This window comes from Cheilinus undulatus, linkage group 8 (assembly GCF_018320785.1).
Source record: "Cheilinus undulatus linkage group 8, ASM1832078v1, whole genome shotgun sequence".
NCBI lineage: Eukaryota > Metazoa > Chordata > Actinopteri > Labriformes > Labridae > Cheilinus > Cheilinus undulatus.
This window is the reverse complement of record NC_054872.1, coordinates 22,966,373-22,979,878: the sequence shown is the minus strand read 5'-3', so window position 1 is coordinate 22,979,878 and position 13,506 is coordinate 22,966,373. Positions and strand designations below refer to the sequence as shown.

At 37.5% G+C, this 13,506-nt stretch overlaps 1 protein-coding gene across 1 annotated transcript in view; it reads left to right on the top strand.

Moving 5' to 3' along the window:
* The window catches only part of col14a1a (collagen, type XIV, alpha 1a), a 194,361-nt gene that overhangs the window by 84,799 nt on the left and 96,056 nt on the right, over positions 1-13,506 (top strand). Inside the window, exons 23-25 of the mRNA XM_041793294.1 lie at positions 1,149-1,281; positions 3,867-3,989; positions 7,542-7,691. Of these exons, the coding sequence (XP_041649228.1) occupies positions 1,149-1,281; positions 3,867-3,989; positions 7,542-7,691 (406 nt within the window). The remainder of the gene's footprint in view (positions 1-1,148; positions 1,282-3,866; positions 3,990-7,541; positions 7,692-13,506) is intronic.

Sequence of the window (13,506 nt, the reverse complement as noted above, 5' to 3'; positions counted from 1 at the left end):
TCAGTGACTTTATCCTGCAAAATTAGTTTTTTAAATTTATTTATTTTTTAATTTTTAGCAATCTAGTGTTAAAATTTCATAGTAATAGATTTTTCAGTAAGTGTGCAAGCCATAGCTTGTTCTGAAGTCAGTACAGTCTTTCTCAGCAGATCTGTGTTTCTCTTAAAGAACTTTAGACATTTAATGTCTTCATAGGTAGATGAACAAACTGGTTTCCTAAATTTTGAAAAAACATGGTCCATTAACGCTTTAAAAACTGTCAACATGTTGACACCTACAGTTCCGTAACCAAAAAAAAAAAAAAATCTTACAGGACAAGTAGAATTGATACTTTCTTTTTAAATTCATTTTGGGGCTTTTTTATGCCTGTCAGAGAGAAAGTGTTTAAAGTCGGAAAACAAGGAGACAGGGAGGGGAATTACAAACAGGGAAGGAGCCACAAGGTTGGAATTGACCCTGAGTCACTTGCTCTGAGGACAACCTCTGTACATGAGGCATGTGAATTAACTGATAGGCCGCCAGTGTGTTTAAAAGAGAGATTGTGTTGTCAACTACGCTTTCAGTCTTTAATCTGTTTCTGGTGTCTGCCAGGATTAATTCCTATTAATAATGGCTACATCAGGTGTATCAAGTTTCTTTTATTGGTGTTAGTAAACCACCTATGGTACCTTATTTTACACAGAATTTCTTAGTAACACTGACGAACTCATTTTGACGATGAGATAAAATGCAGAAAAACACAAACTTTCACACTGATATATAAAACCATTATTGTAATGTTTTTTTCTCAGCTCTTTGCTGTCTCTCTGTTGGCCTGAGCTGCCTTTATTGACTAAGCTGAAGTGAGCAGAATTGTTGAGTAGTTGTGGTTCAGATCCTCTCTGGTATTCATTGTGTAGTGCAAACACTTCGTGTTTCACCAAATTAAGCCCAGCCTCAAGATTTGCATTGAAATGTCTCTTTAAGCCGAAGAAGGAGAGCAACAGACTCTGTGCATGGGGTCTGCTATATAATGTATGTTGGTGTGTCTAATTTGTATGCATCTACTGTTTGTGGGTATTCCTAAATGAACTCATCTCATCAATTCTGTTTTACTCCCTCTATTTTTCTGTAAATATTTGTTGGCATGTTTCTGTGTGTGTTTTCAGATGTTAATTCCTGGAGGTCAGAGAGCAGCATCGGTTCAGTCTTTACTGTCAGACACGCAGTACAAAGTCACAGTCACACCGCTGTATTATGATGGACAAGAAGGCATCAGCGTTTCTGCCCTGGGGGCCACATGTAAGTATTTGTACATCCTAACACACAGACATACACACAAGGACATACACCCATATCCACACACACACACACACTCCTGAATTATTAACCACTGGGGTCAACTCAATTTTCATTATACAAAAATGCAGCTCCCACTTTGGGAGAACACATTTGACAAATCTGTAAGCTAATGAAAATGAATTTTATTGCAGCGGGCAGAGTGTTCATTTGCATTGCATTAACTTCATGTTCATTTACGCTCCTGGAGGAAAATGCAAATTAAATTGGCGACAAATACTGATGCGTCCTAAATTGTCTTAATGAAGGCCGTTCATAATCACATTAGCTTCTTTCATTAATGAAACGATTGAATCATTTTGGTGGGTTCTAATTGATTTTTTCAGCCATTCTCATGATTACCTTCTTATGAGCAGCAGGGCTCATGTCCTCATCCTACACAGGGTTGTAATATCTGACAAGATGTGTAATCTTTGGAGATGAGGAGGCTATGCCCCCCTCACCATAGTGCAGCTAAAAAAATCTTTTAGCTTGGAAGGCAACACGGCAATAAATTTGGGTCTTGGCATACTTGATGTACAGTAAGACATGACTTTTTATTTTTTCAGAGGCTTTGTGGGAATTTATAGCCCTGTAATAACTCAAATACAACCAGTCCTGGCACTTGATGGATGAAAGCTCACAGAAATGCTACTATCATTTATGTTGCACTGTAATTTATTTCACAGAAGGATATAATTAAACCGTATATCAACAAAGAATAAGCCGAGTGCCATCGTTTCTTTATTGTTGTGAACAACAAGGAACAAGAGTCACAAGTCATTTTCAGGCTGTGTATCAGATCTTAATACCCCATCCTTCTTACTAAAATGTGTCAAAATACTGTGTTTATATTCAGTTAGGCAAGGCTATATCAAATATTAATGATTTATTAAAACAACTAGCTAATGATTGCTGGTTATTGTAACAGTAATTGGCTTCAGCCTTACTTCTCTGCAATACAAGTTGATTCTAGTTTGTTATAGTTTCACTGTGCAATATTTGGTCGTTTAGCATAAAGTGGAACAAACTTGATAAAAATGAGACTGATTATTTATTAGTAAGCCTATCTGTGTTAGTGTTTAATCACCTTAAAATATAGTAATATATATTTATATTTACTAATGAACTTAGAATAATCCTTTTATTCATACATAGGGAGGGTCCTCTCCACCAACTCCACTATCTTGGACTTTTTTTTTTTAATCCCACTGGTTGACACAGTTACCACCAGAAATTTTAGTCTGCATACAACTATTCTTGAATGTGCACAGCTGTGTTCAACCATGTTTGAACCACCTTCAGATACAGTGGTGGTCATGGGTCTCTGGCACAGCTATTTTGGGGTTCCCGGGCTAAAAAAGTTGAGAACCCCTGCCTTAGAGGAGAGGTTATCAACTAGTCTAGTGTCAGAACCCACCACCACCTCTTAAACAACAAATCGTGACCCAAATTTCTTAAATGTTTCAATAATAACAAAATGTTTTCAATGATAAATGAGGAATTGAGATGGAACAATACATATGGCAAGATGCGAAGACTGTGGCTCAGTAGGTAATGTTGATTGTCCCGCCATCAGGAGGTTGTGGGTTCCTGCAGCACCTGCAGTCACATGTTGTTGTGTCCTTGGACAAGATACCTAACCCCACTTCGCTCCCACTGCTTTCTCAGTAGGGTGTAAATGTGAATGGATGCTTTTGAATGCGGTTAGCTAATACTGACAGCCAATTCTCCAGAGTAATCTCTGCCATCAGTGTGTGAATGTGGTGAGAATAGGTAGACACAAGCACAAGTCCATTTACCATTTAACAATGAGATGGAGGCATGTCCCTCAAAACAAAAGTACATCATAAACTTTTTGCCACATATTTTTTTCCAGGCACACATCTGTGACCCGCTGAAAACGGCTTTGCGACCCAATTTTGGGTCCCGACCCAGTTAATAACCAAAGCCTCAGAGGACTGTCATGCCTCATTTTTTGTTGCAGAAACTTAGCCATTGTCTACCACAAACACCCCCCCCAAAAAAACAAACAAACCCTATCAAATAACAGCAATAAACAGATCATATTCACAGTTTAGCGGAATTTTAACATTTTTTGTTTTCTGTGCTTTTTCTTTAAAGTTGTTGGTGTGTCTTTGGTTTATTTAATCTAAGGCTTAATGTTCATTTGCCTCTGACAGTTGTGTGGCAAGTTGCCATTTTTGGATAATGTGTTTTGATCTTCTATCAACAGGATGCATGAGTGAGGGTTATGCAATGCACAGTAGTTACAGAGATTTTACATTATTCCACTGATCCAACAGGTAGTAAAAGGATGCCAAAACATGCAGAAATGCGCCAGCTAAGGCAAGAAGGACAAAAAGCTGTTTGCTACAAACATAAACTCTTAGTTGACATAGAATGCTTTGACCAACAGGTTGCACACTTTTGTGAGAGATATGGACTCATAGCATAAATTTTGTCTGTTTACATAAGCGCTTCATAGGCTCCTTTTAAGGCAGTCAGGGAAACCCCTCTGTTTTCTAATTTTGTGTGTTTTATTGCAGTGCCCCTCTCGTCCCCTGAAAACCTTCGTGTGTCAGAAGAGTGGTACAACCGCTTCAGAGTGATCTGGGATCCTCCTCAGTCTCCCCCAGTGGGTTACAGGATTGTCTATCAGCCTGTTTATGGTACATACACACAATGAAACACACATAAATATAGACATACACTGAAGATGATCTCAACATGATTTTTTTATAATCAAACAGTAATGCAGGAAAAGGTCCTTTAGGAAAAACTGTTACATTTTGTGGAGTATTTCTGTGGGCTTGTTCTTTTATTGGTTCTTGTAAGAGAAGAAACACAAAACCAGATGGACAGGCACTTTTATTAAAGTGTGTGTGCACATTCATTACACTGACACAAAAGGACAATTAGACCGCTGTTTGTCATCATTTTAGGGAGTATTTTTTGCCCTGGGGGGGACACAGGCTCGTCGGAACATACTAATCTGCTTTTAATGGAAGGACCTACAGGCACAAACCTGTGACAAGAGGGTTTTGATTAAAGATATAACAATCTGTTCTTAGCAAGTTAAGGCTTCCATGCGAGGGGCTTCTTCATTTTTCTTAATAACAAAAAAGCATAAGGTTTTAAATGTCAGTGATCCAGAGCTTAAAGCAGACATTACCCTTTCTTCATTTATTGTCTTAAAGCACCATCAAAAGCCCATTTCCACTGTTCTGCTGCTTCTTGGTGCTAATTGTTTCGTGCTTCTAAGAACAGCTCCAGTCTTTAAAGTTTCCATGACTGTTTTATTCATTTGAACACAATTACTGTGTCTCTGCGGATCAGACTTCAAGCAGACGAACTCTATTTATCTGATTTTAGGAATTAAGCTGAAGAGAAACAAATTTCATCAGGCTGCTGTTTTCACTGTAAGAATCTTGATGCATGAATGGAGGAAAACTGCCTGGCACACAGACAAACAAACAAAACTAACACAAGGCTGCTGTTAAGGCTTCTCTGAATGCAAACCCGCTTAATGTTACAAATGCTTAAAGTAAAACACAGACAAATACACACACAGCCTGTTTCCCATTAAGCTGTGGTCCAGTGGGTGGTGTGTTGTAAAGATAATTGCTGCTCCTCCTTTATTCATCTGTGCTTTATTTTAATTCTTGTGTGAGGTTTGTTTCTGTGTTTCACACATTAACTCTACACACAATTTTTATGCAGGATACATTTTATTTTGTGAAGCACTTTGAAGAAGTTTTGGGAAAAAGTTGCTTTTCTTTGTTTGTGATTTTGATATCTTCGTTGTACTTGAGGTCTATTTGCTCATTTATGCTGTCTTTTTCAAGCCAAAATAGATCCATGCATTTTAAATGATATAATTGTCACTGCCCACACATACATGTGCAGCAGTTACATGATGCCGATGTTGAAAAGTGAAAGGGTGCTGTCTCAACAGGGTAACAAAACTCCTTTGTTGCTCCAGCCGTCCTCAGCCCAGCTGCTCTGTTGTTGATGTCTGTCTCTCTGCCCAGGGAAACTGACGTCATATCTACTTAGCAAAAAAAAAAAAAAAAAAAAAAAAGGAAATTGGTGTTTTGGTATTTCTTTGTTGTAACAATGCTGCTTGGCAGTAAATCTTATACTGTTGGAAAGCTGGTTTATATCATCAATCATCCAATTCACCAAACAACACCATACAGTCAATGGCAGTAAGCTGTTTGGCGTTGGCAGAGAAGATCTGACAAATTTTTCTATGCACATACTCAGCTCTACTGCTTGTCCCACAGACTCATGTTCCTCAGAAATGTGGCACCATTTAAAAGGGAAATAAACCGTAAAAGCTTTATGGCCAAGAAGCGTTGTTACAACAAAGAAATACTCTTCCAGACACAAATGTACTTTTTATTCTAGATTTATATGTTGGCACTTTATGACAACTCACACATTATTTAGCAAGTCTGTTGGCTACTTTGCTCAGTACTGCCCTCACAATGTAAGCTTCAAGAAAATGTGCAGAAATATTGACAAAATGACAATTATGTTTGTGTTAAAGTTTGTACTCCAGGTTTTTTTATTTTGCACTGCTTGCTCTGTTACATCAGAGATAGGAACACTGTCACAAAGACATTTATATCTTACATGCATTTGTTGCATGTCTGACAGATGTATCACTCAAAGTTGTCGTTCTCTTTAAAAAGATGTCCACTTTAAACAGACATTATTAGACAAAGCAGCTTGTCTAGACTGGATGCTGGAGACTGTCATGTCGCAGACTGGAAGATTGTTATTTATGCCTTCAAACTGTTGTGTGGGATATGTGATTGGTAGCAGACTTACAGACACTCCTCATTTAGAATTATTAAAAAGAAAAGTTTCATACAAAAACACACCAACAAGCCGTAGATTTTTTTGCCAACTTTTTTTCCCTCCAATTTCCTGTCCTCAAAACTGCCATGTTTTTTTTTGTCACCTTAGACAAAAGCAGCTTTTCTTTCCGACATGTCAGTTAATTATGAAATCTGTAATGACAACGCACTGCCAGATTTGATCACTTGTGCTTACAAACTTGTAAGGCCAGTGTTTTAAAGTGAGCTCCTTGATTTGGCTGAAAACTTTTTTCAAGCTACTTTTCAGCTACTTTTCAATCATCCAAGATTGTAGATATATGGTCTTCAAAAAACTCTTTAACAGTATTAAGATTATTGTTACTGTGTGTTTATGTAGTTTTCTTCCTTTTTATTTTTGTATTTATTTTTTACTGCACTTAAAATGTAAAATGTCATTTCTCAAGGACTGAACAAGAGTCTAGAACTGTAGTCAGTCCTTATATGAACTAGTTAGAGGAAAAACATTGAAACGTGGATTTTGAGGACTCGTGGTTTAGAGTTGGATGTTGTAACATCTTGGTTTCAGCCATCTTGTATTTTTGTTTTGTTTTAAAATATGCTTAAATGATACATGTAATGAAACTTATCTCAATAAAAAGAAAATTCAAAATCAAAGAAACAAACAAACAAAACAAACAAACAAACAAACAAACAAAAAAAATTAGTTTCCAAATCACTTTGTTTTGTTATGTTTGGTACCTGATTTTCATACTATACTGTAGAGTAAGTTAGTCCTAGTGTTTATTATTTATCAAGAAAGTTAAAACTTCTTTGTCTTTATAGCTATCACACTTGTTTCTCATCACTTCTACCCATAGCTAACAGGGGAATAAAGCTTTACTGCTGAGGAGCATTTTACACACAGACTTTGTAATAATTATTTATAGATCTTTCAACTTACTTTTTTTTTTGTCCATTGCATTTCTTAAAAACAATAGGTCATCTTCTACCGTCAGGCAGGATATCTACACTCCTTAATCATCTGTGTGTGTGTGTGTGTGTGTGTGTGTGTGTTTGTGTGTGAGTGTCACAGAGTTGTCATATCTCGGTGAAACAGTGTCATGTTCAATGGGTGGAACAGCGCTTTGCATATATGTCTGAATGTGTCTGTAAAGCATCTTCTGCATGCTTAGATGTCATGCTGCTTGTGTTACATAATGCATTATAACATTGCAGACTTGGACACCATTGTTACACAGCTACTGTTTTAATGTAAAATACAAAACTGGAACTTTGTACCATTGCTGGTGTGTGATTACAATGTAAAAGGGCTAGTAATTATTCTCCTTTTTCCTCTGCCTTTGCTAGTGGTTAAATTTAAATGTCTTTCTTCAGTACCAGGACAAGTTCTGGAGACAACAGTGGGTGAAAATGTAAACTCCATCATGCTTCCAAACCTACTGAGTGGAACCGAGTACAGTGTCCAAGTGACGGCCTCTTACCCTACAGGACAAAGTGAACCACTGCTGGTGAATGCTAAGACATGTAAGTATCCCCATCACACACCTGCAAAGATTACTCAAACACTTAATGTAGTTTATATCAGATCTGTTAAGATGCTGTTTTTGGTAAATTTGGCAGAAGTCTTAATGCTGCTTTGCTGTGGTTAATGATGGAGGAAGGCTTATGAAAAGATACAGTGTTGCCTGAGCTTGCTCCTGTGATAACCTGATTAACGCGTGAGTCATTCAGAATGAGACCTAATAGAGATGTCAGCGTCACGTTAAGCTTTCAGGCTTAATTTGTCACAAAGGACTAATAAACAGTGTGGAGGAGGGGATGAAGGCTGGAGCAGGCTAACAAACAAAGTTGATAGAAAGGGAAGAGGTAAAACTGACTGTCTGCTGATGCACTCTTACTTTCAATGAGTGATAGAGTGAGCAAGGAAGTGAAAACGATCTCTTAATACTTAATGTTTGCAGATTATGTCACGTCACTGCAAAGAAGTCCAAATGGGAGCAGGAAGGGATTTCTTCAAAGAGAAGGACTATCAAAATGCCATTTTTTTGCTGTTTAGGGCTGTTTGAGCCTGTCAAATAAGGAGGGGTGGGAGAGAAAAATCTTGAGTTAATTTTTAGTCCCCAAAAGTAAAATTCATGCAACGAAATTAGGAAAGCGGACATGGACATGGATTAAAAAACCTCTGTCTAAAGCCTGGACTATTTGAGTCAGACTATGCTTTGGTATGGTCTGTCTCCACTGGATGGTCTGGTTTGGTTCAGGACAATGTTTGACGCAGTAGACCCTGATCTTGCCTAGGTATCTGACCTTGTGTGTCCACAGCCAGTGTCCATTCAGCCTTGCTAATTGTGATGGGAAATCTCACACTTATCTCAACCCTAACCCTACTTCTGGAGATCAGTGCTCTTTTGGATTCTAAATGGCTCTTGAATTGGTGCTAGTTTGACTTGTTAATTGTATATTAATTTACAACAAAAATGAAGCACCTATGGACCCCACAAGGCTAGCCTCTTAGTTCAGAACAAGACTCCTCAAGACTTTATCTGGCTAGACATGTAGTAGATCTGCAGGACTAGATGTTTGTTATTGCCTCCACGGCAGGCAAAATTGGTCAGTCTGTGTAAAAAATAACTTTTTTTATGGACTACAGGAATCATACCCAACATATGTTGAATTTTTGAAGTAACTGCAGCATGTGGATCCAGCTCGAGCATTGCAGACTTTCCATCCTTCTCATTGCATCCTCGCTGGTGTATTTCACATCCTGCCTCTGTCTGACATTTACACATCAGTGGGATCACATGACTAAATACAACCTACAGATGCTGCAAAGCCTAATTCAGACTTAAACATCTCCTAAACTAAAACAAATAAACTGACAGAGATTAAGGAAGTGAGAGAGAGTGAAATAAGAATATGTGGAGGAAAAATAAACCTAGCACAAAAATTAAGGAAATTAGTGTTTGGTAGATTATGTCACTTTTTGTAAAAATGCTTCTTGACAATAAATCTTACACTTTTGGAAAATTTGCTTATTTTCTCTTTTAAATGGTACCACACCTGTGAGGATCATGCATTTCTGGGATGAGCAGCAGAGCTGAGTATATGAATTGTGGCCATGAAAAACATGCCAGCTCTTCTCTGCCAATGCTTCTGGGATCCCCAGGTGCTGATAATCAGGTGCCTGATTGTTAGTACCTGGGAGCATGGACCCTGCGACAGTGGTCAGTAGGTGTCTGCTCCAAGAATCAGCATGCCACGTTTGACTGATCTGGGCAGGGCCTGTGTGATAGGGCAGCTTAATAGCCAGGCTGTCCAACAGTATAAGATTTATTGCCAAGAAGCATTGTTACAACAAAAAAATAATCTACCACACACAAATTTCTTTGCTTTTTATGCTGGGTTTATATGCTTGTATATATGTGTGTATGTCAGTTGTACTTTCTTTCTATGAACCTCCACTCAAAAGAGCCTCTGTATCAAACACTACTGTTATCCTTTTAGATTCTTTCTATCAATGTTATTTTTATACTTCACAAAACTGCAGTATCATCCAGAACTATAGAATCGACTGGTGTCTTTGGGGATTTTTTTCTGGTTGTACTGAGGGGACTCATTGAAAGGCAGAGATATCGAATGGAATAAAAACAAATATATGCTAATTTTCACGGCTCATGGATTTCTCAAGCAAACTTGAGCACAGAGCAAAAAAAAAATTTTGGCCTTATTTCTTAAGAAAAATACATTTGCCTGAACCTCAATTAAAATGTATAGACTTAATGTAGATTGATTCATGTTTCTTACATAACAAAAAACTAAAATGAGCCGCTGTTTTTACACAGTTGTGCTGCAGTGATGCTCTTTCATCTGTTATTTAATCATCCCTCTGCTGGTGAATGACAAATCCCTCACGCCTTCTTGTCTTTATGAACTTCTTATAATGAAAGATGCTTTCATGAGAGAAGAGAGATGAATTATGAGGCATTAACAAGTAGATTTATCAGCCTCTCATATTTTAACACACTCAGCCTCTGGTGTGGTGCTTAAAGTTCGAACATCTGTGTTAACCTTATCAAAAGTTTTTCTTGCCTTTTTTGACCCATTTTAACACATAGTACAAAAATAAAGTGTTTATTTCAGATGTTTTCCTCTGGCACTCCACAGTCATATTTGTGCTTATTATGACATATATTCAGCACAGCACATATTCTCTATTAGACTGAAGCAACTCATAGTGCATGGATAAATTTGATATATATAAGGATGTCTGCTGATATACTGTGCATATCTAAACTCATTGTCCATATTTATGCTGTATGCCGGAGGAGCTCTGATTTATTGAGGTGTTTGTGTTCAGACATTAGTTATTCTAATAAGACGGATAGAGGAGCATATATCCCCGGTTGCACTGCCTTACCATGGGGGCCACCTGGCTTGTTTCCACTAATAAATTACACATACTAGCATGTGGCATAAAAAGTAATTATTGGTGCCTAGAGGACCACTAAGTGAAATGAAACTGTTTCCTCCAAATAAAGTTTTATGTAGTTTGTATTGAGGTGCTGGAACACCATCTGTGCAGTGAGAATGAGAATTCCCAAGACCAGTGAAGGGAGCTCAATCAGTGTGGCCCCAAGAAATTCTATTGATTTACCACAATGTCGTAAAATTGAAATAATATGTTTTTATTTTGCGGAAAGGGAGAGAAGCTTGACTCTAAGAGGATTACCTGATGAGAAACAGGGAGATGTACAAAAAGGGAGTTGTAGAGAATCTCTGGGTTCTTTGCTTTGAGTCTTGCAACCTCATCTAGTCTTCTGTTCTACTTCTCAGTGTACACTATGTGATTTCAAGCTGATGAAGACAAGATTTTTAAGTCGCACAACTCACTTAGAAGTCAGACGAGCTTTCAACCCAGTGGTGTGTCATTTGTTGTTCAGTGTACCGGGGACACAACAACTGATCACAGTTTGATCAGCTGCTTCCAACTGGTCAGATGAATTTCTGACATGATGATATTTAAGTCATATGACCAGGTGAGAGCAGAGCCACAAGCAGATTCCCTTTGGGGCATTTATATTCCTTTATAAACTGTTGGACAGTGTTTGAAATCACTTTGACAAGAGCAGGCATGCTAATTTGATATGCATTCCCCTCCTTCCATAAAAAGATTCATACAGGCGGGAAATAAACCTACCTGGGCACCTCCAGCTAACAGCAGTGATGTGCCGTTTATAAACAAGCCAGTTCTCAGAGCCGGCTCCTTTATGAAAGCAAATTCCTTTTATCCTCTCTCTGTTATTATGAAATACACCTCAGAATAAAGGGATGGTCTTTACACCACACCTTTCAGCTACAGTCTCAGCTACTGCATGGTGATTTAACTTTAATCTTGTGCAGTGCTGGGTAGCATTACTTTCAGTGTTAATTTTGTCAAGACTAAGACTCTTTGATGACTAAAACTGACACAAAGCAAGTTTAGTTTTCATCAAGATTACCAAAACTAGACTAAGATGTAATTTATTTTTCGTCAGACATTCAAAATCCATGATATTTCTCCACTATGGGTAAATATGTCAAAATACAATGCATCTGTAGCTCCTCTGCCTCTCAGCTGTAGACGGCAGGGATCCCAGATTTGGCAGGGGCCTTACCATCACACTAGCATGACTTGTACCAGATTCAGGCAAGAGAATAAATGCTAAGGACTCAAAGGAAATACTCAAATGTGAGGACAGTTATTGACTAAAAGTAGACTAAACCTATAAAGAGTAGAAATCACTGAAATGTGACTAAAACTAAAAGGCATTTAATCTAAAGAGTGAGACTGAGACTAAAATTAAAAACAGCTGTCAAAATAAACAGATTACTGCGTTACATACTGAGAAAAGTAACATGATATGTTACTGCATTACCTACTGAGAAATTACTTTTGCGTTACCAAATCTAAAACCCTTTAACCACTTGTTCCACTTGTTGGTTGTAAAAACGACACATAGCCGACACCATGTGTGCCTTTGATTGCGTAGACTCTATTGTGAGTAAAAAGCCTAATTTACCACACATAATCTGTAACTGTACTCTCAGCCTGATAACGCCACTAAGAAACATGAAAACCTTTACAGCCTTGTAATACCCTCACAGTCTGACAACAATCTGGGAAGAGGCCTACAGAATTACAAAAAACACTGTGTGTAATAACCATGCATAATTGGAATGGCTGCAAAGCTGATGCAATGACAACAAAATTGGAGCTTTTAAACTTATGTTTCACCACGATGCTGTTCTTGTCCCTTTCGTCCAAACATCCAACATAATGGTGATAATTCCACAGTATAATGCTCTCTGCCTTCTTACTGCATCAGTAAGCTATCAACGTATGTGTAGTGTGTCTATCCCTCGCTGGCACGCCATAACATGCCAACAGAAAAGAAAGAAGGACAAACAGTGCAGATGCTTTGAGGAGCTTCTTTTTTCTTTCTCTCTTTTTTGTGCCACAGAGGAGAAAGGAAATCTGAAATGTTTTTCAGTAACAGATTACTTTTATCAAAATGGTAACTAATAACTGATAATTTGAATGATAAAAACAACAAAAACAAAAAAAGTTATCTAAATACCCTAATGGATGACTTTGTAACACTTTTGCTATTTTACTGTTATTATTATTGTTACTATTAATTCTTTACTACTTCTGATTTTTAGCTTTTTTTTAAATACCTTTTACTCTTCTTATTCATGTTTTAATATCTCTTACTCCTCTTACTGTTTTGATTTTCTATATCCATGATCTTGAGTTTTTATTTAGGCAGTTCTTACTGATTTTTGCTTTTGCCCTCTTGACGCTTGTATAATTTTAACATTTTCCTTCTTCAGACTTATTCTCTTATGTTTATTTTTCCTTTACAGTTTTACCTCTCTTAATGTTTTTAGTTCTTATTGCTTCTCTTTTACTTGCCTTTTAAAACTTCAGTCCCCTTGGTCTCAGATTTTGTGGTTGGGTTCCTGTGTTGGCCGGGTACTCGTGGGTTCTTATGATGTCTTTGTTTTAAAGACGTCTCAGGTTGTCTCAGTTCTGGTGATGTCATGTGAAATATATCAAAGCTCTTACGACTTACACAGATTTTTATTTCTAATAATGTCTCAGTAATAATGTTGTTGGGGCTAAACATGTAGTCTGGGTTTGGACCTTGTTTAGGTTCTCTTCAGTGAGTGTTCTTAGTGTTCTCTTGTTGTTTTTTTGTTGTCTTTATCTCTTGTTGCGTTCTGCTGCTTTGTTTTTCTGCATGTCAAAGCACTTTTTAAACCCTTGTTTTTAAAAGTGCTATATAAATAAAGTTAT